Source organism: Artemia sp. Qi Xiang Cuo, chromosome 16, assembly GCF_049724085.1.
Source record: "Artemia sp. Qi Xiang Cuo chromosome 16, ASM4972408v1, whole genome shotgun sequence".
Lineage (NCBI taxonomy): Eukaryota > Metazoa > Arthropoda > Branchiopoda > Anostraca > Artemiidae > Artemia > Artemia sp. Qi Xiang Cuo.
Window position 1 is genome coordinate 7742460 of NC_142809.1, and position 26238 is coordinate 7768697.

At 33.2% G+C, this 26238-nt stretch overlaps 1 protein-coding gene across 1 annotated transcript in view; it reads right to left on the bottom strand.

Moving 5' to 3' along the window:
• rhea (Talin_middle and talin-RS domain-containing protein rhea) overlaps positions 1–26238 on the bottom strand; it is a 214086-nt gene that overhangs the window by 37447 nt on the left and 150401 nt on the right. The window contains exons 19-27 of the mRNA XM_089102200.1: positions 25390–25655; positions 22038–22368; positions 20062–20321; positions 17706–18190; positions 13876–14159; positions 10462–10679; positions 7569–7755; positions 3308–3549; positions 520–739 (exon numbers count right to left, since the gene is read on the bottom strand). Of these exons, the coding sequence (XP_088958326.1) occupies positions 520–739; positions 3308–3549; positions 7569–7755; positions 10462–10679; positions 13876–14159; positions 17706–18190; positions 20062–20321; positions 22038–22368; positions 25390–25655 (2493 nt within the window). The remainder of the gene's footprint in view (positions 1–519; positions 740–3307; positions 3550–7568; positions 7756–10461; positions 10680–13875; positions 14160–17705; positions 18191–20061; positions 20322–22037; positions 22369–25389; positions 25656–26238) is intronic.

Consider the following 26238-nt stretch of genomic DNA (forward strand, 5'->3'; position numbering starts at 1 on the left):
AAAAGTAGTATACTAACCAGCAACAAGGGTCTTTGTATCTTCAACTAAGGCCTTAGCCGTCTTTAAGATATTTTCTCGGTGATCTGCAAAGGATTCATTTTCATTCTCGGAGTGAAGTGTGCCAGCAGTGGCAAAAAGGATTGTTGTATCTAGATCCCCAATAATGCCAGATACAGTGCTGGCAGCACTGTATCTACAAAAGTTTTATACTTCGTGCAATACTTCATGTTTATTTTTAAATATGGATTCATTATTAAAATAGTATCATAAATAGGATCAATATTTATATTGATCACCGTTATTAATTTTGCCCCGGGCACCCCCAGCCCTATTGCAATACCTGGTGGGTTCAGCAGCATTCTAACCATAGCAATGCCATCTATGCAACTTGCTGTAAAACTGCATTTACTTGCCTTCTGATTACTTTTTTTACGCTTTTTTTTTTATTACGCTTCCAAAATCTCAAAGGTTTGCGCCCTCCCCCCGAGTAGAGGTATCTGTAAAAAGTAGTATACTAACCAGCAACAAGGGTCTTTGTATCTTCAACTAAGGCCTTAGCCGTCTTTAAGATATTTTCTCGGTGATCTGCAAAGGATTCATTTTCATTCTCGGAGTGGAGTGTGCCAGCAGTGGCAAAAAGGATTGTTGTATCTAGATCCCCAATAATGCCAGATACAGTGCTGGCAGCGTTGATACATGCTTGAGTTCCTCTTGATCCAGCTTGAAGCGCCGAAAGAACCTAAAAGAGGTGAGCAATTGGCAATGAGTGATTGAGTAACTGGAAAGGGAACCCCATTCCGTAAAGGCATGCACACTGATTTTTTTTTTTTGGGGGGGGGGGGATAGGAGGAATTGAAAAAAAATATAATTAGAAGAAGTGCCCACACTTGGTGAAATATAGAATTTCGGGAGGCAGGGGGGAGAATTAAAACGCCTCCTATTTCAGATATGAAACCGAAGAGCATGGGAAAATGATAAAAGAAAAAACTTGTCTTCATCTCTTAAGAAAAAAGAACAAACAAAAACTAACTTCTAGTACCGGTAAATCATAAATATAAATATAGAAACCAAAATATAAGTATTTATGGTACTTGTTGGTTTTTGGTTGTGGTTTGATTTGGAAGGGTGTAGGTTTTTCGGGCCAAAGACAAAAGAGCCAGTTTTGCCGAAAGGGCACAATAATTTAGACAATTTTTTTCTATCCTGCTTTTTTTTATGTTCCGTTATTTCAACCTTTTCCATAAATTACTTCAAAAACAAAATAATCTATTTTGAATAACTTTCAGAAAACTCTGGGAAGGGTCCAATGAAGCTTACAACCTTGATTAAAACTATTTTTGTTTTCAGAATTAAAACAAAACTCAATTTGATTTTGAGCCTGGGGTTTGACCCCCCCCCCCAAAAAAATTCTTTGACTTGTAAACAGGTCATAAAAATGTATGTAAAAAAATAAACTATTTCACGTAAAATCCCAAAAGACATTTCCCGACTCGTAAACTAGTCTTAAGAATACAGGAGGAAAAATCATTATTTTATACCGTCAGACATAGTCTACGGTAGGTGAACCCTATCTTCTTCATTATTTTACCCCCCCCCCACCTCCCCCCAAGAAAAAATTCGAATGAACATCAAAACTCAATTTCATTTTCTAGCTCTATTGGATAACGCTGAACTGTTAGTGGAACCAGCAATTTTAATATAAGGCAGTTGATGTTCTTTTCAACGTAATTCAGACAAAATAATTCAAAATAATTCAGAATTTATTTTTCTGCTGCTAAAACAACATATAAATAAAATAAATCCTCATTTGGGTTCAGTCATTTCATATAATTTAAGTTCTCGTGAATTCATTTCATTATTCAACTGAGTTCATTTCATTGTTCTCGGGAATGAAAGTAGCAACGCTCGCAGTCTGCTTTGACGTTGCAGTCATTATTGCAATGTACAGTACTAACCCTGAATTTTCATTTTTTTTTTGCTATATCTCAACATAAAATTGAATGCTCCAAAATCTTCTAAAAAATTAATGTTAAAAAAAATAACGAACTGCATTTGAAGTTAACTTTCGTGTATTTCGTGTGTTAATTTTCAGATCTCGGTAAAACCAATTTTCTGTCACGGACATTCGTGAAAACTCCAAAAGCAAGATAAAGGCAACAATGGCCATGGATACTTGCTCATAAATCCTACTGTTAACTAACTCTTAAAGTAGCAGCTCTTCCAGTCTGCTTTCATGTTGCAGTCAGTCGCAAAGGTCTTAGGCTAGTCAATTCTTCCAGGAATCAAAGAGGATTCTGGTGAGGTCTTTATTGACATTCTTGCCGAACTGATCAGGCCCGAAAAGGAACAAATCTAGTAAAAGGCAGTTCATGTGGACTGAAAAATTCTAGGCTTATTGATTCTACTGAGACTTGATTACACGTATCTAATGATGGAGGTGTTACGAGCGCGGAACACAACAGGGCCTTTAATCTATCCGCGAAACAAAGCCGTAGTGGACAAGGAAGGATACACTTGAATGAAGATGAAGAAGATAAAAAAAAAGAAACACCCATTCTTCCTATCAATTACAGATGAAATGTAAAATTTTCTGGAAGAACCAGTTATTCTATAGACAGCCCTTCCATTATCCCTGAATTTTCCGGAGTTTCCCCGAACTTTCCTGACGACAATTGGGTTCTCTCCAAAATTCTCAAATAAATAATGCTAACAAAAAAATTAACTATTTATACTCCGCATTAATCTTCCCATATTTACTGACGTTTGGGTAGATTTCGGTGGATTTTTGGGCAATTTTCATTCGAGAAAACTTCAAAAATACGATAATGACAAACACTGCTTATACATCCTGATATTAACCACATTAAAAACAAGTTAAGTTATGTAATGTAAACAAGAAAATTGATTACACGTATCTAATGTTAACCGATTCTTCCTATCAATTGCAGATCCACTGCAAAACTTTATGGAAGAAAAAGGTAACCTATAGAGATTCTTTACGCAACCCCTCAATTTTTCAGGGCTTTCCCAATTTTCCAACAGGGAAATGGTTCTTCAAAAATCCTTAGAAAATTAACGCAAATAAAAAACGACTGGTATTTTACGTAACTTTCATGTATTTACAGACATTTAGGTAGATATAAGAGAAACTGATTTTCATTCGGGAAACTCAGGAAAACTCCAAAACTCCAAGAGTTTCGGTGTGGCACCTGGTAACTGGTTTGGCACCACTAGTCACTCAACCCGGAGATCAATTTCATGTAACTCAATGGAGAATTTGTAAACTAGACAGTGTTGCTAGACATACCTGTGAAACTTTATCTCCCACATTTTTAGCACTTTCGGTGAGATCTTTTTGTGCGAACGTATCATTTGGCAACGCTTGAACACTACTTGCTGATTTAATAGCAGAAATAGAGGCTCGGCCTAACTCTTGCACTGCTGACCGAAGGATTGGGATGACATCAGGAGTGGAAGAAGACGAACAAGCACCTCGGCAATCCACAGCCAACTGCACATAATGACGAGACAAATTTGAACATAGTGGACCTATAAAAAGGATGTGCAATAAAACCTATAATAGATCATATATATATATAAACAATATATACAATAAATACATATATACATATATACATACATACATACATATATATATATATATATATATATATATATATATATATATATATATGATCTATTATATATATATATATGATCTATTATATATATATATATATATATATATATATATATATATATATATATATATTACTGTGAATGTCCGCAAATTGGTTAATGTCGACATTCACTGATGAATGCCCGAAATGCCTTTTTTCCTCCTTAGATTTAGTCGGCGTTGTCAGTCAACTTTTTCAATTTGCCTCTTAAGATTCTTTTCTGCAGATCTTAGGGAGGCAAAATCTTTAGGAGGATCTTTAGGAAGAGCTTTGAAATTTGACGCACAAAAATTAAAGCTAAAAATGAGTCAGAGAGCAAAAGTTCTATCCTTAGAAATAAAAAAATTCTAGTTTTTATTGGTGCTATTTTTATTGCTACTTAGTTTTATCAATATTAACTTTTAGGGAACATCTCAAGAGTACATACAACGCTATGGGTCAATCAAAGGCTCTGACGATTGAATTTCTAACCAAAACAAGCGGATTTATTCAATTTGACAACTTATGTGACATCCACCACAAATGTAACATAAACTTCGGCATGGAAAGAGACCAAAAACTTCAATACCCATCAAAACTTAATATTTCACAATGCTTTCATGAACTTTTCAAACAGAATATGCTTCTTTACTTCTTTAGCTTTAAGCGAACACAACTATACCAGCACACAAAAATACAACTATAGCGACAACAAAATCAAATTAGCAATTGCCTAGAATAGAATGTTTATTTACTAAAATAGCTGTTAGCTAACATAAGCATGTCAATGAAAAAAAATTTATTAAATAATGTAAGGAGCTACAAAAATGCAATTATAAATATCCAAAGTAGCGACTATTAGCGAATTTTCCTACAGTCTTTGAAAATACCTTTTTCATTGAAAAACATCTAAAGAGAACAAAATTGAAGACCCTAAATTTTGAAAAATACATTATTTTTGTGTGGACCTTAATTAAAAAAAAATAAAAAAAAATCCCCCCCCCCTCCTATTCTTTCCGTGAATTGGTGACCCTGACAGGACTATGCTAATTCTTCAAGGTTAACACGTTGCCACAAAAGAAAGCTTAAGGATACAAAACACAAGCTGCAATGATGAATATAATAGTACACACAAAAATTACGACGTCTTTCAGCTGTCGAAATGCAATTTTCTTGCACAAAGCCTTTATTATCATATTATAATTAGTTATTAATTGTTATATTATTAACCTTACCTTTTTATTAATTATTATGACAAAACGAAAGAATAGTAAAGAAGAGAGAAAGGAGGATAATAACAGCCAATGAAAAAAATGAAGAGGATTGTGGAAATAGTCCTGCTAGTGTGGTTTCAGAAATTATTTATCATTAAATTATTGTTATAATACTATTTTTTTATTATTATTTCAAAAATTATATCAAGAATTATTTATCATTATTATTATTGTTATATGTTATATTGTTATATTAGCCATATTATTATTATAGTTAGTCATGTCATATTACAATGAGAAGAATATTTGAGAAGGAGAGGATGAGAATGGGCATAAGAAGAAGGATAATGGTGAAGGAGGAGAATGGAGGAGAATACGAGAAGGAGGATGAGAATGGGAAGCAGTGTTGGCCTCAGGCGGCTTGGTGCTGAGTTAGTAGTAATAGTAGCATTATGACATTTAGTTTGAAATCTGCTATGGTCAACAGAAATAATCTGTTGTTGAAAATTAGATTGTGGGTACTAAGATTCTTGTAATTTGTTATTTGGCTCGTTATGACCGAAAGAGATTCAATTTTGGTTGCTTAGCTTCGACATTCTTCGATATCGACACTTAGTTTCGACATTCTTCGATACCGACATCCTTCGATATACACTTAGCTTCGACATCCTTTTATATCGACGCTTAATTTTGACATCCATCGTATCGACAATTAGATTCTACATAATTCGATATCGACACTTACTTTCGACATTCTTCGATACCAACATCCTTCGATATACACTTAGCTTCGACATCCTTTGATATCGACGCTAGGTTTTGGCATCCATCATATCGACACTTAGCTTCTACATCCTTGGATATCGACACTTGGCTTTGACTTCCATCGATACATCCATCGATATCGAAACTTAACTCCGACATCCTTCAATATCGACACTTAGCTTCTACATCCTTGGATATCGACACTTGGCTTTGACTTCCATCGATACATCCATCGATATCGACACTTAACTCCGACATCCTTCAATATCGACACTTAGCTTCTACATCCTTGGATATCGACACTTGGTTTTGACTTCCATCGATAGATCCATCGATATCGACACTTAACTCCGACATCCTTCAATATCGACACTTAGCTTCTACATCCTTGGATATCGACTCTTGGATTTGACTTCCATCGATACATCCATCGATATCGACACTTAACTCCGACATCCTTCAATATCGACAATTAGCTTCTACATCCTTGGATATCGACACTTGGCTTTGACTTCCATCGATACATCCATCGATATCGACACTTAACTCCGACATCCTTCAATATCGACACTTAGCTTCTACATCCTTGGATATCGACACTTGGCTTTGACTTCCATCGATACATCCAACGATATCGACACTTAACTCCGACATCCTTCAATATCGACACTTAGCTTCTACATCCTTGGATATCGACGCTTGGCTTTGACTTCCATCGATACATCCATCGATATCGACACTTAACTCCGACATCCTTCAATATCGACACTTAGCTTCTACATCCTTTGATATCGACACTTGGCTTTGACTTCCATCGATACATCCATCGATATCGACACTTAACTCCGACATCCTTCAATATCGACACTTAGCTTCTACATCCTTGGATATCGACGCTTGGCTTTGACTTCCATCGATAGATCCATCGATATCGACACTTAACTCCGACATCCTTCAATATCGACACTTAGCTTCTACATCCTTGGATATCGACACTTGGTTTTGACTTCCATCGATAGATCCATCGATATCGACACTTAACTCCGACATCCTTCAATATCGACACTTAGCTTCTACATCCTTGGATATCGACACTTGGATTTGACTTCCATCGATACATCCATCGATATCGACACTTAACTCCGACATCCTTCAATATCGACAATTAGCTTCTACATCCTTGGATATCGACACGTGGTTTTGACTTCCATCGATAGAACCAACGATATCGACACTTAACTCCGACATCCTTCAATATCGACAATTAGCTTCTACATCCTTGGATATCGACACTTGGCTTTGACTTCCATCGATACATCCAACGATATCGACACTTAACTCCGACATCCTTCAATATCGACACTTAGCTTCTACATCCTTGGATATCGACACTTAGCTTTGACATCAAAAGTTAATTTTATGGATCTATTCCACTTTACTACTAAATCCCGATTAAACCATCCTTTAATACTAACCACTTTGATCTTAAAGAAATTTTAATTATTCTTTTTTATTCTTAACAAGACTCGGCAACCCTGTTGAATCCCTGTAGGCTCGGTTTCGGAGGTTACTTATTTTCATTCACCCAGATCATATATAATTGTAATATATTAATGCTGCCCTGAGCGGACACAATATTGCAAACAGTAATACAGCATGTCATTACAATATTGCAATCCATTGTTGAGGCAATAAATTTTAAATCACATTTAACACGCTTTTAGCAAATGCAAACACGCTTTTGGATGTGCTCCTCCCTCTGCCCCTAAATTATCCAGAGAGACTTACAAATTTTGTCTAGGGGGGGGGGGCATTTTTTCCGATCCTCGAAAAAGTGTATAATTTACAATTTAACCTAATTAGGAACGATTCTAAGACAAAGCATCCAATAATATTTCATGTTCATTCCTGAAAGAAAGAGATTGAATACCTAAAAAGGATGCGTTTTCTCCATTCTTGGTTGATATTTCCTGGGCAATTCTTGCGATCTCCTTGACAGTGGATACCATCCTAGTTTGGTAGTCAACATAGCTCATCGATGCATCGGGTAAATCCGCAGATTCGGCCTTCGCAATCGCACTCGTTATCGTATCGATTAAACCTGATACAACTCCAGCCTGAAATAAAAGAAACTCAAAATATATAAAAATAAAAACCAAAAAAAGTGAATAAAAAAGAAAATAGAACCCAAAAAAAATATGAATCCAATCACAGTCGTTATCATATCGACTAAACTAAGATACAACTTCAATGGTTACTACAACCCCATCTGATTACATAGAATAGAGAAACAGAGCAGACTCTAAAGCTTCTCTCAGCCCCCACCGGGGATATTAAAGGGAAGTTTTCCTTAAACATGCAACAATTTACTGCAACAAACATGTATATGAGATTCGCCATGACCTGGGTATGGATATGGTATGAAATAGATTGGGTGTGCTCGTTACAATAATTGGGTATACTTATTGGGTATTGTGCATAACGTCAAAAAATTAGCCATAGCCATACTTATTATAACGAAAGAACAATAGCCAAAAACCAACACAATATCTACAGAACAGCCAAACATGGGCAATCTGTGTCTGGACAATATGTAGAGTCACAAAATGTACATAAAATTATGTAAGATAGTGTTTGTGTTTCTTGAACTGACTATATCAACTGTAAACCCCCTTTTTTGACCCTAGGGAGAAAACATCCTTTCAGAAAATGTACTGACCATAGTGAAGTGAGCACGGTGAGCACTGAGCACAATGAGCCCGGATGAGGCAAGTGAGACCCTAAGTAGTGAACATCCTTTCAGAAAATGCACTGACCATAGTGAAGTGAGCATGGTGAGCAATGAACACAATGAGCCCGGATGAGGCAAGTGAGACCCTAAGTAGGGAACATCCTTTCAGAAAATGTACTGATCATAGTGAGGAGAGCACGGTGAGCACTGAGCACAATGAGCCCGGATGAGGCAAGTGAGACCCTAAGTAGTGAACATCCTTTCAGAAAATATACTGACCATAGTGAGGTGAGCACGGTGAGCACAATGAGCACGAATGAGGCAAGTGAGACCCTAAGTATTGAACATCCTTTCAGAAAATATACTGACCATAGTGAGGTGAGCACGGTGAGCACAATGAGCACGAATGAGGCAAGTGAGACCCTAAGTAGTGAGCATCCAATGAGAAAATGCACTGACCATAGAGAGGTGAGCACTAATAGCATTGAGCATAGATAATGCAACATGATGATGAGGCAAGTGAGACACTGAGGTCCAGAGCCTTTTGATATTGCTGTCTGAGGTCTTATTCCAGTCTGAGGTCCAGACTGCACCTATTTGGTATACTTTATGACTAATTGTTGTGGCTAACCAATTCGAATGTTCGTCAAGCAGAAAAAATGTAATATCGATGTCGTCCTGAGCAATTTTTTGGTAGCCAATAGGGTCTGGTGCTTTTTCATACCTATCATTAGTTTTTTTCCAAAAACGATTCATGAATTCTGCCTTTTATTCAGAAAACTTATTCAGGGCAACTTATTCAGAAAATTTGATCTTTAGAAATAAAATTCGAGAAAATTTAAAATAGCTTATAAAATGAGCATCGTGTGACTATTTATCAGTTTTAATCCTAAGATCATTTAATAAATACTGTTTAATGAACTTGAATTGATTGTTTGAATAAATTGACAGGTTAAGAAACATGGCAACACTATGTTCCAGCAAGTAGCATCATCATCAAGGCACATCTTATTCCATTTTTTTTTTCATAGCAGGTTAGGCCAGTTGGACATCTGTATAATATACTTTTTGTCTGTGGTCCAGACTTTCCATAATAACTATAGAGATTATACCTATACCCCTTTCTCAAAATAAGCTAGAATTGTCGGCAAAGAGGAACAAAAAAAAAAGAAGAAACAAAACCGAAGTGTTGCTCAAGACAGTTGTATGAGGTAGTCTGTGGTGTAAGGGTATTGGGAAATTTTTTCTTCTAGTCGTGGATAATCTTACTTACTTTCTTTCTCACTTTCTTTACTTACTTTTCTTACTTTTTTTACTTACTTTCTTACTTTCTATGAAGTTTCTGCTTTCTCTGCAAATGGGACCAGTGGACAAAGATCTAGCGAAAGGCTAAGGATTTTTTTTTTTTTTTTAAATTCATCCCAAGATTATCGCCTACTTTTACATTCAAATTTGGTCAATTTAGAGCAGCTAGTAGACGAGACAGCAATACTTTACTATTTGGAAAGCCACCGACTGCTTCCCTGCACCGCCTGATTCACTGCAGGGAAATATTTAAGAAGATGGGAACGTTTGAAGGAAACCCTAAAAAATTCCAAAAACTTTTTTAAAACAATCATAAGTACTTACTTATCTCATTCCTAAAGGGGTTATATACAGCCCAATTATATGTTGCATACCATATAATACCAAAGCATACCATATATAAAATACGTAACCTAACCTAACCTAGGTACCTTTTTCCTCCCCTAAACCCCCAAAAAACAACAGTATATATATGCCACTATATTTTATAATAGGTTCTCTTTTCTTTTGACCATTTGATTACTGTTCACCGTTAAAATAATAGAGAAGAAAAAACTAGCGATACTGTAAAAATATAATAGATATATAGAACTGGGCTATACATTTTTCTTTTAGAGGGGAGGGGGGGGAAACTAAACCAAGGGGCCCTTAGGAATGAGACAACTAAGCATTTATGACAAAGGTAGTCTTCAGATTTTTATTTTTTGGAATTCGTTTCAAATGGTCCTTTTTCCTTAAGTATAACCGACCCCAGGAAAAGAGCCTATAATAATAAAAATTTACCTACCTGAGTTGCAACATTCTCGATTGTTTTTGTTAGATCATTTAATGCCTCTTTCATTTGATCAGCACTTTCATCAACATCGCCGTGCAGTTGTACCGCTTTCGGATTGCCACCGGAGTCTTTCGCACATAAAACCAACTGTATTGCACATTCTGCAACCGTTTTCGTCTGGTCAAGTAACAACGTCTGCTGCTTAGTATTAAGAAGGTGCGATGCTGAGCCTGTAGAAGAAAGTATTGTATGGGTTACAGAAGAAAACGTGCAGCGAATGACGACATTCCTGTCACACATTTGTTCAGGCATGTGAAGACGAATTTATTTTAAGAAAGGGGTCCATATTGACGAGGGGGCTAAAAGTTATTTAAACAGCTAAATCATACGAAAATTACAAGAAATTACCAAAAAAATGTAAAAATTATTAGGGGGAATCATGAAATTTCAGCGGAAACTGCCCCTGAGGTAGTTCCAGAATGTGTCAAATATCTAATACAGGAACGACAAAAGCATGAATATTAACCTTATGGAATCAATTTCAAATTCGAGTTTAGATGCGGGATGGTGGGGGAATTTTTTTTAATGAAATACAAACAAGTATATTTTAAGATCTACCCCCCCCCCCTAAAATTGGCACTCTTGACAAAAATAAAATAAGAGAAAATTGGCTTTTCATTCACAGTAACTGCTCTTTTCTCTTTTTTAAGACACTGTTGTCAAGATTCGGGTGCTTAATTCTGTGTAATAGTCGCTTAGAAATGACATAACTCTGAATAAAGCGAAAAATTATTCTTCACTCGATCAATTAAAATGATTAAAGTTGAATTGTAGGACTTTTTCTTCTTATTCCATTTATTAAAACTACCACCATTGAAAAAGCTTCATTTATTCTTAGGATAGGACGACCCTGGGCGGCAATTCACCCTATCCAGACCCGGGGCGGCAATTCACGAAAATATAGCGGAGGGGCGGATTATGGTAAGGATTTTTTCAAGTTTTAAAACGAAGATAAAATAAGATATTTTTCAAAATCAATGGGTGGGGGGTAAAAATATGGGCCCTGGCGTCCCTGATTCAAAAAATTCAGAAAAATTTGAAAGAATTTTTTGATGTTTTGTTTATTGTTAAAAATGTAGAAAAAAACAATAGACGTGGCATTTTAAAGAGGAAAAAGGAAAAAAATAGGAAAAAATAAGTAAAGGAAAAAAGTAGTGTAATTTTTTCTATTTTTGGTTGTTTCTACAATATTATAATTTATCATCCTGTCATCCTGTCAATAATTGTTTTTGTATCAAAAACTAAAACAATAATTTTTGAAAAGATTACAGATTACTTATTGTGTACTCATATATCACTTATAAAAAAATGAATATCGCATTTCGAATTCACTTTTTGCTTATTTAAATAGCTACCGTAACACTCAAAAATGAACACTAAATTATGCTGCTTTTACAATTAGAAGAAAACACAAAAAATAATTACTTGTTAATTGCACTAGCGAAATAAAGGACGGAGAAGTTGGCAAACCTGTTCGTACGGGCTTTGACGGACTGCGTTTTATTTCTGATGTCTGGTGAATCTGCTAATTTGTGCGTCTGCCGTTACTACTGCTAGTCAGCTGTTGACGGAAGAATAGACAAGAGGTTCTTGTTTGCAAATATCAATTTTAGAATTTCATTATTACAACATGTCTTCGATCGAACAAAATGTGCAAATTTAAAAACTCGTGGGCACTTCCGTAGTTGGTACAAAGACCCAGTATTATTTTAGCTATTATTATCTATTAACTAGCCAAGGGCGTATCCAGGAATTTTGTTTGGGGGGTGGGCATTTTTTTGGGGGAGGGGGGGGGATTCTTTTTAGGATAATAGAGAAAAAAGATTTACAAAACACATCAAAACTTGTTTATATGCATTTTCAGTACATTCAGTAAGCAAAATACATTGTTTAAGTGACCTTCCAGCGATCTCAAATCCTCTTATTTTTTCCAAATCTAAATTTTATTCATTTATTTTTAATTTTGTGAGTAATATATTTAAGCTCTTTTTTCTCAGCAGCTGCATTCCCAAATGTTTACTACAATTCCTCAAGATGACTTTGGCTTACAAATGCAGACAAAAAGTATGGCCAACTTATAAGAGTGGAAATGGCAAAGAATACTATCAGCGCCATCTAGAGTTTGGCGTCTCTTGGCATTTTTTTAAAGATTTGCAATCGTTTTCCGGTCGGGAATTGAGATCAGTCACTTACTACTACCTTAGTTTTACCAATTATTATTATTACAATGAAAATAAAATGCAAAGAAACGCCGAACGCTAGATCACGGTGAGTTTTTTTTGGTCAAAACTAGCGCCAGTTTCAATTTTTAAAAGTTACCTATACTCTTTTATGCAGACAAGCTTCGTATTCGCTTAAATCTGTGCAGCTACTTGAGGTTTCTACTGGGCCTTTCATTTAATCTACTAAACACAGGACAATTACCGCGTCGGTGGCCCTGTTTTGTTTGTGTTCGAATTAGAACAGACGATAGAACGGCACAATTACCAGCACAATTACCGCGTCGGTGGCCCTGTTTTGTTTGTGTTCGACACAGTAGACAGAATATACCAGTAAGCTTATCGCAGATCATTTCTGGTCTTCGTTCTCGTTGCGAACAAAAAGCTCCTCCCACTTATTTCTGCATTAGCGGGAATGCGGGTTAGTCTGATTCCGATTGTTTCAATGCACTTTGATGGAAACAGACGGAAACAGACTAACCTGCATTCCTGCTAATCTGACTTCGCCTATGTTTATATCTGCAGAAACGTTCTCCGGAGCACTCGCACCCCGGTCCGGGTTTTTATAATGGGTGAGATAGAGCATGATCATACTGGATTATATATGAACTGTGGTGTTCGAATTAGAACAGACGATAGAACGGCACTGAATCATGTTCTTCGCTGTGCCGTTGAAATTCCTCCTTGAGGTTTGAGTGATAATAACTGTGTCTAGTTGTAATTAATTATTTTTGCTGTATCTTTAAAAGTTGTTCGAGTTATATTTTTCTTGCAATGCTCCACTTTTTTTTGAGTTGTTTTGGACTCGTATTTCTCAATATCAGTTCGAATAGGATACTCTAAACATTTATCTAGAGTGGTGTTTCATTAGTTAGAGCCGGAGTCCAACTAATACATCTAATAGATTCCAACAATATAGTATATATCTCAACTGGCTCCAATCCAAGGCCTTATCCAAGTGGGGAGGGGGTACATGCAAAAGGGCCATTCTCCTAAAAATCTAAAATTCTTTCTCCGACTTGTAATTTGCTTATAAAAATGCAGGTATAAAATACCCTTAATTCTCCCCCGAAAAAAAACTCTATCGGTAAAAAGCTTTTTAATCAATTTATTGTTTCCGACCAAAAAATGAAAACTAAAAACTTACCAATGCAATTATTGACAAGCGGCTGAAAGTAAGAAGCCATTTGGTTGACAGCATGGCCAAGTCTTTCAGCTTCAGATTTGGCTGAATTTCTTACATCATCAATCCTGTCCGATATTTCAACTGCGCAATTTGTTGTTTGTTCAGCAAATGTTTTGGCTGACTGGTCCGTTCGTGGTGCTAAATTTTGGGATGTAACTGACAAACATGCCTGGTCTATGTCCCTAATGCATCCGTTCAGTTTTTCGACAGCGTTGTCACAGTCCTTCTGCCCTGGGGCTTTGTCCCTAAAATAAGACATTCATAATCGCCAGGAAACTGAGAATACTATTTAAATATGGAATTGGTGTTAATAAATACGATGTTCAATCTAAGCGTAAGGTAGAAGCATAAACATCCTTCTTAGAAGGAAAATATTTTTGAAAAAAAAATATAAAAAATTTGGACACTTTTCTGAGTAAAGGAGGAGTGGCCAGCAATAGATTCACACACCCGAGGACTACTAATACTGCTGAAAACTCTCGTAGCACCATGCCACCTGAGCATAACACAGCTATGCACGTTCTTCCTCCTTTCAACTCGATTCAAAGCTGAAGATTCTAGTCCCTCCTACTAGTTTTTTTTTCTTTTATGTTTTTTTTTTTTTAGTTAAAAATTTTGTTTGCTATTTAGCGTGACGTCACTCTTGTAGGCTAAAAAACTGGTTTTGTATATATTTTTTATTTTTTTTTTTTATTTGCTTATTTCTTTTAGAGTTAAGAATAAGGTTAAGTACATATTTAGAATGAAGTCACTCAGACAGATTTTTAAATAATTTTTTTTTTAAGGTTTATAAAAAAAATATTTTTTTTTTTTTTTTGGTACTTTGTAAAATGTTTGAGGCTGAAGAATATAGTAAATACGATTTAGTATGAAGTCGTTCTTATAGCCTTCTAGGAATTATTTTTGGGGATTGTTTTTTTTTTTCTATTCGCCTAATCGTTTGAGTTTGAAAAATGTGATCAAGTACAATTTAGCTTGAAGTCACTAACAGGTTTCTAAAAAAAAGATTTTTTTTTTTTTGGTAATTTGTAGAATGTTTGAGACTGAAGAATATAGTAAGTAGGATTTAGTATGAAGTCGTTCTTATAGCCTTCTAGGGATTATTTTTGGGGATTGTGTTTTTTTTTCTATTCGCCTAATCGTTTGAGTTTGAAAAATGTGATCAAGTACAATTTAGCTTGGCCACTCTAACAGGTTTCTAAAAAAATTTTTTTTTTTTTTTTGGTACTTTGTAAAATGTTTTAGAGTGAAGAATATAGTAAGTAGGATTTAGTATGAAGTCGTTCTTATAGCCTTCTAGGGATTATTTTTGGGGATTGTGTTTTTTTTTTATTCGCCTAATCGTTTGAGATTGAAAAATGTGATCAAGTACAATTTAGCTTGAAGTCACTCTACCAGGTTTCTAAAAAAAAAGATATTTTTTTTTTTTGGTACTTTGTAAAATGTTTGAGACTGAAGAATATAGTAAGTAGGATTTAGTATGAAGTTTTTTAATTTTCTAGGAATTATTTTTGGGGATTATGTTTTTTTTTTGTATTCGCCTAATTGTTTGAGATTGAAAAATGTGATCAAGTACAATTTAGCTTGAAGTCACTAAAAAAAAGTTACCAGGTTTCTAAAAAATTTTTTTTTTTTTTTTTTTTTGTGGTTCGTGTTTTCGAATTTGTTTTATACACATTATAAAAGATACACAGCAAAACTCGAGTTCCACGATAATCGAACTCCTGTATCGGTTCAATAAGAAAAACTAGGTCAAACATAGCTACCAATTGCAAATAAAAAAGAATTTTTTCTTAATTTTTTTTTTTTTAACTCTCACACGTTTATTTTTTTTAATATGGTAAGTACAAATTAGAAGGAAGTCACTAACAAGCTTCTAAAAGAATTATTTCTCATGGCAAGACAACTTTTTTTTCACTCAAATATCAATGTTTATTTTTGAAACGGAATTACACATTATAAAAGATACACAGCAAAACACGAGTTCGACGATAATCGAACTCCGATCATCGGTTCAATAAGAAAAACTCGGTCAAGCATAGCTACCATTTGTATATAAAAAGAATTGTTTCTTATTATTTTTTAAACTCTCAAATATCAACGTTTATTTTTTTTTAGCGGATTTAGACGTCATTCAAGACAAATCGCTGAAACTCGAGTTCAACAATCATCAAAGACCGATGATCAGTTCTTATAAAAAACAAACAAAAAAAAACAACATTAAAGCAAAGTACAGTAAAGTATAGCTAACAATTACGAAAACAAAACAAAACAAGAAAAAACAATAAAAAAAAACAACATTAAAGCAAACCAAAGTACAGTAAAGTATAGCTAACAATTACGAAAACAAAACAACAAAAAAAAAACAATAAAAGAAACAACATTAAAGCAAACCAAAGTACAGTAAAGTATAGCTAACAATTACGAATGCAAAAGAAATTATAAAATAAAATAAAAAATATCTTCATTTTCTAACATCAATTATACCTGATGCATAGCTGAAACTCGTGTTCGACGATCGTCCAGTCCGATCATCGATTTAACAAATTACAAACAAAAGAAAATAACATTAAAAATAATTCGTAAAACTAAAGCCATAAATAACAGATACAAAAAAAATAAAAAAATAAACTAGAATACAATACTAAAAAAAGAATATTAAACAGCGAAATCGTAGCAAAAGCTGTTTGAAAATATAGCATATTTTCTATAAAAGTTGAAAATAAAAATTAATGTTATTCTAAGAAGCAAACGAAAAGATATAGAAATAAATAATAAATAATGTCATTAAGAGCATAGCATTAGTTACGTAAATACTGTTAAACTTTCTGAAAAAAAATTTTAAGCACTGAAATTGTAGAAGCTGTTTGAAAATTTAGCATAATTTCTGTAGGGAGTAGAAAATAAAAATAAATATTATGAAAAGGTATAAATAAAAAGATAAACAAATAAATAATAAATAAAATCATTAAAATCATAGCATTAGTTATGTAAATAATATTACACTTAAAAAAACAAAACAAAAAAAAACTAAGCACTCAAATTGTAGAAAGCTGTTTGAAAATTTAGCATAATTTCTATAGGGAGTAGAAACTAAAAATAAATATTATGAAAAGGTATAAATAAAAAGATAAAGAAATAAATAATAAATAAAATCACTAAAATCATTACATAGATATAAATAAACAGTAAAGAAATAAACAAAGCAGTTATATCATTAAAAAAAGCATGACAACCGTAGAATATAATGATATATATTCATTATAGAATATAATGGTCTCATATAACTTACCAAATTCTACACAATTTCAAGAGGTGACAGAATCAAAAACACATTTGCGGTGATTGGTCAGAGCCTGCCAATTGGGAGGATCTTTGGGATTTAAAGCCAATCTAATTGGTGGAGCAGAATCCAATATTCAAAACTTTTTTTTTTATGAAAAAAAATTTCATGGTGTGCCCGGAAACTCTTCAATGGAGACGATAGGAAGGCGCATTACCTTTCCTGTTCATCTAAAGGTCATATCTGACATTTTAAACTTTTGAAATAATAGCCAAAAATTCGTATTGATCCTCCTGATCTACATTACACTGCTGGTCGTCCTTTTGAAAATAGCTTAGAAAACGGTTTGCGTAAATTACCTGAGACATGTCGAAACATCAGATACGACCTTTTAAGCAAAACAGCGATAATACAATAAATATAAATAAAAAAAGTAAAATTTACATTTACATAGTCCGTGATTTGAGAATAAACCGCCCCAACAGTAATTTCGCAAAATTGTACGTACCTGATGGAAGAAACAAGTTTTTTGATTGAGTCGGAAACACATTTGCTGTGATTGGCCAAAGCCTGCCAATTGGGAGGATCTTTAGGATTTAAAGCCAATGACTTTGCCGAGAGAATCATTGAACACGATCCATCGATAATTCCTTTAGCAGCTGAGGTAATTGGCTCCTGAGCTTCTCTAGCTTTTGGTGAGATTTTTGCTGGAACAGAGGCAAACTCGGAAGAGCTGGCAAAATTCACAAGGCCTTGGACTGCATCAATTAAAGGCTGCGTTGCTTCTGCACAAATACTTTTGTTCTCACTGGAATATTCCTGGTCGAGTGTTTTGATTTCTTTGACTAATTGTGCAGTAGCGTTAGCCACGTCTGTAGCTGAACGAACAAACTGTCGCTTGGCGACGGGGTTGCTTGTTTTACCGGAGGCCAATCGACAAGTGTTGCATAAAGAACTTGTATGTTTTGCAATGATTGTTGCAGCAGAAAGTACCTACAAATATAAATAAGTTTTCAGCCCACATTGGCTACATTTGAAGTACGAAAAGACGAAGAACCGAAAATTCGCCTTTTGTTTTTCAGTCACTTTTTAGCTTTCGTAAAACGTGCTTTCAAAGATGAGTTTATTTTTTTCATTAATCTTCTACTAGTTGGCTTATTGCGAAAGTGCTTTAGAATAATCTCATCACCGTGATCACATTCCGGACCCTGTGGTGGATTGCTCCAGCTGAGCTCGAACTCCCATTTTACCAATATATATATATATATATATATATATATATATATATATATATATATATATATATATATATATATATATATATATATATATATATATATATATATATATATATATATATATATATATATATATATATATATATATATATATATATATATATATATATATATATATATATATATAAAAGTATATATAAATATATATATATATATATATATATATATATATATATATAAATAAATTTATATATACAAGTATATATATATATATATATATATATATATATATATATATATATATATATATATATATATATATATATATATATATATATATATATATATATTGTAATACAATAAAATCTTGTAAAAGATCTTGTAATTGCTTTTCTCATTTGGTTAGCTTCGTGACTCAGAATATTCAAAAGAGCATTAATGAGCCTGTTGGTCTAGATCCTTATGTTTTAGAGACTGTTTCTACAAATTTCCAAGGTTCTAGCTTGAATAGTTCAGCTGTCTATTCACACCGTGAACAGACGCTTGATTTTAATTATATAATATAATCTATTTATCTGCTAAATTTGGCTACATCCGGTGAAAGGGCTGTGGAGTAGGTAAACCCGAAATGCCAACTCTGACTTCTACAAAGACATTTCCCTGGAAGTTTAGGTCCCCATAGGTCAACCTTCTTTCGTGGGTTGACAAACTTCCTTTATACCTCTATAGCTAGTCATTAATTTTATTGTTATCTATTTATTTTTGCTTTTTGTCTTTTAATTAAGTTTTGACTCTTCTTTTTTTATGTATTTTGTTTTATGTTTCACGTGAAGGTCAATGGATTTTGTTTGACGTGAAGGTCAAATTCCTTCGATATGATATGTATATATACTAGTGCTATTTCTGACGTAAAATTCAAATTCGGCAACCATGCTATAGAAGAGGTTTTTAAATTAAATTCTATTCTATACTCCTGTACATGCATGACACAACCCTTAATGTAGTTGTATTAAAATAAAAGTAAAATAAATCGGTATAAGTATGTAAAACACGTAATGTGGAAAAAAAAAAAAAAAAAAAAAAAAAAAATAAAAAAAAAAAAATATCCAACTCCTGATTTCTAATCGTAGTTTACTATTTTTTAAATTTGATTCTGAAGTCTTTTTCTGGTAATTTTCATTATAACAGGGCCAATTTCGATATGTAATTACAACCTTGAAGCATTAGGTAAAAAAGTGTGAAACCTCTGCATACAATAGTACTCCAAAAAGAAAAAGAAATTGAAAAGGCTTTGGCAAGTTAGAGAAGTTAGTTCAGCCATTTTCTTGCGGCTTAAACTTTGCTTCAGATTATGACATTCCGACATCAGATTCAGACATTCAGATTGCTTCAGTGAATCGGTGAAATTCACTGATAAATTAGTTGTTATTCCATGATGTGTGATTCCTTGTCCTGACTAGGATAATCATTCTTTCTTATTTTTGTTTAAATTTTTTGACACTTGTTTCATATATTCACGCTACTAGTAAATCAAAGAATAATCAAAAACATCTAAAATAATGCAAATAATATAATAAAAAACAGCAAAAATATAATAAGAAGAATAAGTAAATACAATGAAATTACCTGTTGCTTCGAACTAGAGGGGTTCGTCAGCTGATTACAAGCATTCTGAATAGCTTGGGAAGCTCGCATCAATGATGCTTGATCAACAAGACCTGGCTTACCGGCAACACTGGACGGATCCGAAACACCAACTAAATATGCAGCTTGTGCAGCTGACTCGACTAGACCACAGATAGAGTCACTAACTCCTTTGACAGCTTCCCCAAAAGGCTCATATTCAGCTTTTTTTGCAATATTTGCTATTCCAGTCATGCCCTCCCCTGAAATATGAAACCATATTACCCCCAACAAAACCACGTAATTCCGAACAAATTATTGGGGATTACAGTCAAAAGATAAGAACATTCGACACTATATTCAACATGCAACATTACGGACATTTGACACTAAAGGGGAACAGTACCCTTAAAAATTTAGGGGAAGTACTGAAACAAATAAAAATCGTCCGCTGTGGGATTCAGAGGAGGATGGCGACAGCGAATTTGAGACAGCGAGCTGTCTCAAATTAGGGTTAATTGGCAGAAGGGAAATTCCGATGAGCAACGTCTTGGCATTTTTACATCATTGACTACACCAAATACTGTCATGGTGGTAAATTTTGTGTTGAAGGTGATGGCCAACTAGAAAATTCAAAGCAAGACATTCACGAAACTAAATAATACATAAAAAAAAAAAAAAAAAAAAAAATAAAGTTTAGCTTTTAGTTAAAAATTTACTTTACATAGTAATATTCCCAGCGACTTCCAAAATACTTTCTTTGATTTCCCCCATGCTCATTTGTTAAAACCGTAAGCATATGAAAAACTAATATGGATCAGATTTTCGCCGTTTAAAATGGGAAGATAGGAAACAAAACAGGGTTGCCAATTCTACCGCAAAATCTAGGATCTTCATAAAAAAAATTAGAGCATTCTAAAAAGAGAAAGACAATTGATATTATTATTCTATGTTTTTATTGGATTAAAGCCAAAAGATTTTTTTATAAGTAGTTAATAATCAGAATTCTTTTAATTTCGAGAAGTGCTTTTGTACCTCAAAACCTAGTCTGCATAAAACAGCCCTAGGTCAGATTAGTAAAATGTTTAAACCCTACATCTTAAAGCCCCCCCCCCCCCCAAAAAAAAATCTGAGATAGTTCAGGGTAATTAACTATTTAAAAGACCTAATATGCGTAGAAAATTTGCTTTCGGATGTGCTCCAAAACCATTTAAGGGTTAAGTAACAGACCAGGGACTTCTCACTATCTTGGGAAATTTCTCGGAAGGGTCACCAAAAACAGTAAACGTGAACCTAATTTCTCAAAGTCAAATCTAAACGTTCAAAATAAATTCCATCAAGTTAACAAGTTATAGGTAAATAAAAAACAATATAAGGTAAATATAAGGTAAATATAAGGTAAACAATATATAGGTAAACAATATAAGGTAAACAATATAAAAGGTAAATAAAAAACAATAAAAAAGAAAAAGAAAGGAGCACTCACACAATTACCTAAAGTAGAAATTAGATTTAATGACATAATTACTACATATATATATATATATATATATATATATATATATATATATATATATATATATATATATATATATATATAACTGGCAAGAATATGGAGCCGAAAGTATGCCCCAGGGAGGTCCGTTAAAGTTCTAAAGAATTACGACGTTCTAAAATAACCCCAAACGCCAGATGACATTTTTTTTTCTTTTTCTTTACCGGCATCAGTTTCAACGCTTATCAGTTTACTGTGCTTTCTTGTCAAAATTATAGGAATAAATAACAAATGCATCATCATTTTTATTATTATTTTTTATTTATCATTTTAATATATTTATTTTTATATAATATATATTTTTTTCAATGATTATTATTATTTATTTGTTATTTATATCTACTATTTATTACATATTTTCATTTTACTGATTTATTATTTGATATTATTTATTTAGTAATTAATTATATAATTCAAAACTCACCAAGACTCTTACTCTTCTCCATCACATTCTCTAAACACTCAAAATAAGTCAAATCAGTAACAGGCTGGGATGGATTATCCAATAGTGATTTCATAGACTGGATGGCTCGTACAGCGTTGTCACATTCCTTTTGACCAGGTGCTGCCGAAGTGCAAGAGTCAATTAATGCATTAATGGCTTCTGTAACACCCCTTGCAGCGTTAGATAATAGGCTTTTGGAATTTGGTACAGTAGGGTCTGCGTTGTACTGTTTGGCAGTTGTCAACAGTGTAATTGAGGTTTTACTTACTGTTCTAATGGAGGTTATCATCTGGTTGCGCACCTCTCTTGTCTGAAAAATATAGCAATTGATTATCTCAACTTCGTATCTCCACCTATACTTTGGGTGGGGGGGCGGGGGGGGGGGGAAGGTTACTTTGAAGGAGTAATTACCAACCTAAATACCAACAATATGGAATTTTTCCTTAAGACAGTGGAACCTTAACGCTGAACAAACATTTTGACCCTATATCGAAGGGCCGTCCTCAGCAAAACAAATAAAAATATAGAAGAAACACATTAAAACTAAAATGTTTTTAAAACAGTTCTAGCATCCTTACTTCAGGGAATTTGAACCAGGGCCCAGCCTAAAAGTTTTACCAGTCTAAACTACCGACCTAACTAAGATTACCAACCAAAAAACTTTTAGTTAGTCAAAATTAGAATGAATAACTTGATGATAATTTTTTGCTTGCTATTTATTTGATTACCTATTTCATACACAAAAGACTCAAAACAATTATATAAGAAAATGTAAGCAATTTTATGTAATACATAAAATAGCAACTATATTCACTTCAAAAACTAGTAAATGAATTAAACTTTTTTTCCCCGTTTAGAATGTTCTTAGAGCAAAGAATAATCTTTTCCCTCATAACACAACAATGTCAAATTAATAGTCAATTATGTTAGTTTTATTTTCAAATCAGGTTTGACATCCAATTATTTTATTATAATCTATTAAGAATAAACTAAAAAAAAAAATGAAGATAAATTTATTCTTTTTCGATTTTGAATGAAAAGATTTCTTTTATACACATACGAAGAGCATATGCTACTTTAAAACTCTTTTGCAAGCAATCACTTAGGACCCATTAGGCGCATCATGAGATTCTCTCAGGGGACTAGCTATCCCCTATAGCTATCATTTAGCACCCTTTGGGCGCAATAGGAGATTCTCTCAGGGGACTAGCTATCCCCTATAGCTATATATACTATATATAATCCTAAATAGTATAGTATACTATATATAGTATATATATAGTGTGGTACAGTATACTATACTATTTATAGTATACTATGTATAGTTTTTTCCTTAGGAAGTTTTTTCCTAGGATTTTCCTTAGGAAGTTTTTTCCTAAGATTTTCCTTAGGAAGTTTTTTCCTTCAGGTTTTTCCTTAGGAAGTTTTTTCATAAGATTTTCCTTAGGAAGTTTTTTCCTTAAGGTTTTTCCTTAGGAAGTTTTCTCCTAAGACTTTCCTTAGGAAGTTTTTTCCTTGAGGTTTTTCCATAGGAGTTTTTTCCTTAAGGTTTTTCCTTAGGAAGTTTTTTCCCAAGATTTTCCTGAGGAAGTTTTTTCCTTAGTAAGTGTTTTCCAAAGATTTTCCTTAGGAAGTTTTTTCCTTAGGAAGTTTTCTCCTAAGATTTTCCTTAGGAAGTTTTTTCCTTGAGGTTTTTCCATAGGAGTTTTTTCCTTAAGGTTTTTCCTTAGGAAGTTTTTTCCCAAGATTTTCCTGAGGAAGTTTTTTCCTTAAGGTTTTTCCTTAGGAAGTTTTTTCCAAAGATTTTCCTTAAGAAGTTTTTTCCTCAGGAAGTTTTTCCTAAGATTTTCCTTAGGAATTTTTTTCCTTAAGGTTTTTCCTTAGGAAGTTTTTTCCTAAGATTTTCCTTAGGAAGTTTTTTCCTAAAGGTTATTCCTTAGGAAGTTTTTTCCTGAAGGTTATTCCTTAGGAAGTTTTTTCCTAAGATTTTCCTTAGGAAGTTTTTTCCTTAAGGTTTTTCCTTAGGAAGTTTTTTCATAAGATTTTCCTTAGGAAGTTTTTTCCTTAAGGTTTTTCCTTAGGAAGTTTTCTCCGAAGATTTTCCTTAGGAAGTTTTTTCCTTGAGGTTTTTCCATAGGAGTTTTTTCCTTAAGGTTTTTCCTTAGGAAGTTTTTTCCCACGATTTTCATGAGGAAGTTTTTTCCTAAGATTTTCCTTAGGAAGTTTTTTCCTAAAGGTTATTCCTTAGGAAGTTATTTCCTTAAGGTTTTTTCTTAGGAAGCTTTTTCCTAAGATTTTCCTTAGGAAGTTTTTTCCTTACGAAGTTTTTTCCTAAGATTCTCCTTATGAAGTTTTTTCCTTAGGAAGTTTTTTCCTAAGATTTTCAATAGGAAGTATTTTCCTTAGGAAGTTTTTTCCTTAGATTTCCACAAAAGTCGGAGTCGGCTTTTAGTTTTCTGTCGATTATTCGGATCTCTTATCCATCTAACTGACCATATCTCAAACAGTAGGTTTTATTAACCACTTAAAATCTTGGAATCAATAAATGGAATAATTGAAATAATGGAATAAATGGAATAATTGAAATAATGGAATAAATGGAATAATTGAAATAATGGAATAAATGGAATAATTGAAATAATGGAATAAATGGAATAATTGAAATAATGGAATAAATGGAATAATTGAAATAAAGGAATAAATGGAATAATTGAAATAATGGAATAAATGGAATAATTGAAATAATGGAATAAATGGAATAATTGAAATAATGGAATAATTGCGGCCTCCCAAAACTCATTCGCCAGAAATTTTCACATGATTATTTTTTCTGAATTGATTACGGTAACCAGGCAATTGATTTCTGATCGTTTCTATATATATATATATATATATATATATATATATATATATATATATATATATATATATATATATATATATATTGGAGATTTGAGACATTTCCTGTCTTAGTCTCTGGCATATACAGTCACAAATTTCGAATTTTAACAAAACGTTTTGAATTTAAAAAATCAAAGCAAAAAAGCCTATTTCATCGTTTTGTTTATATTCATAACCCGAGGCTATATTTTATGGAGCCAATAATATTTATTACTATATAAGTATTGATGTTTATTTTCAGGAACTATCCTAATGACCTATCTATGAGACCTATCTGCAAAGTTCTATCAGCCATATTTGTTTTTTGGCTCTTTAAATGGCTCCTTAAATTTTATAAAATATTTCATGGTTTAATTATACTCGACTTCACCAGAAGTTAGAAATACATCAAAATTTGGCTACAGTGAAGTCTAAGAGTAGATGGACTTACCCCAGTTTGGCTGGCAACATTCAGTCCAGCTTCAACTAAATCTTCATAGGCCTGACCATACATTTTCGAAGATTTGGCCAGTGTTGATGAAGATTCCCTGGCTGATGCCACAACATGGCCAACAGCTTCATTTAGTTGCGAAGCAGCGGCGTTTAGTTCATTTTGAATTTCACTGTAGGGCTTTTCGCACCTTGGGAAATTGTCGTCATCAAGATGTAAGTTTAATTCCGAAATCGTCTTGATTGTATCATCAACATCTTTTTGACCTGCAAATGGAGATATTTAAAACATAAATTAAAAATTACAACCAAAAAAAAAGTTCTGTTATGTCGACAGAAAAGCAGAAAACTGCTTGCCAAAAAAATTATAACTCGAAAACTTTTTCACTTAAAATTTCTTAAATTTTCACTTAAAATTTTTTCTATTTATTCACTTAAAATTTCACAGAAGACATTTTCAAACCTAAATTTGCAGTGGCGTGAATTCGAGGGGGGGGGGACATTTACTCCCGAATATCCCCCTAGATTTTAAAAACATCTTACTTGGGATGTTTTTATTGAAAATGAATTTTTCGTTATTTTCATTGAGAAAAAATTGCCCACCCCTATTGGCTTTGCCCACCCCTCCCCCCAGTTTCCATCAATTGACATCACTGGAAGTTTTTAAAGAGTTGAGTTATCTATCTCTCCGTACAAACAAAGATATTCAAAATTTACAATTATGAATAGCTACCAAAAAAGAAAAAAACTAAATCCTGTTCTATCTACAGAGAAACAAAAAACTACTTGCAAAAAATATTGTTACTAAAACAATTATCTTTCTTTTGACTGTTTTTTCTTTCTCTTGATT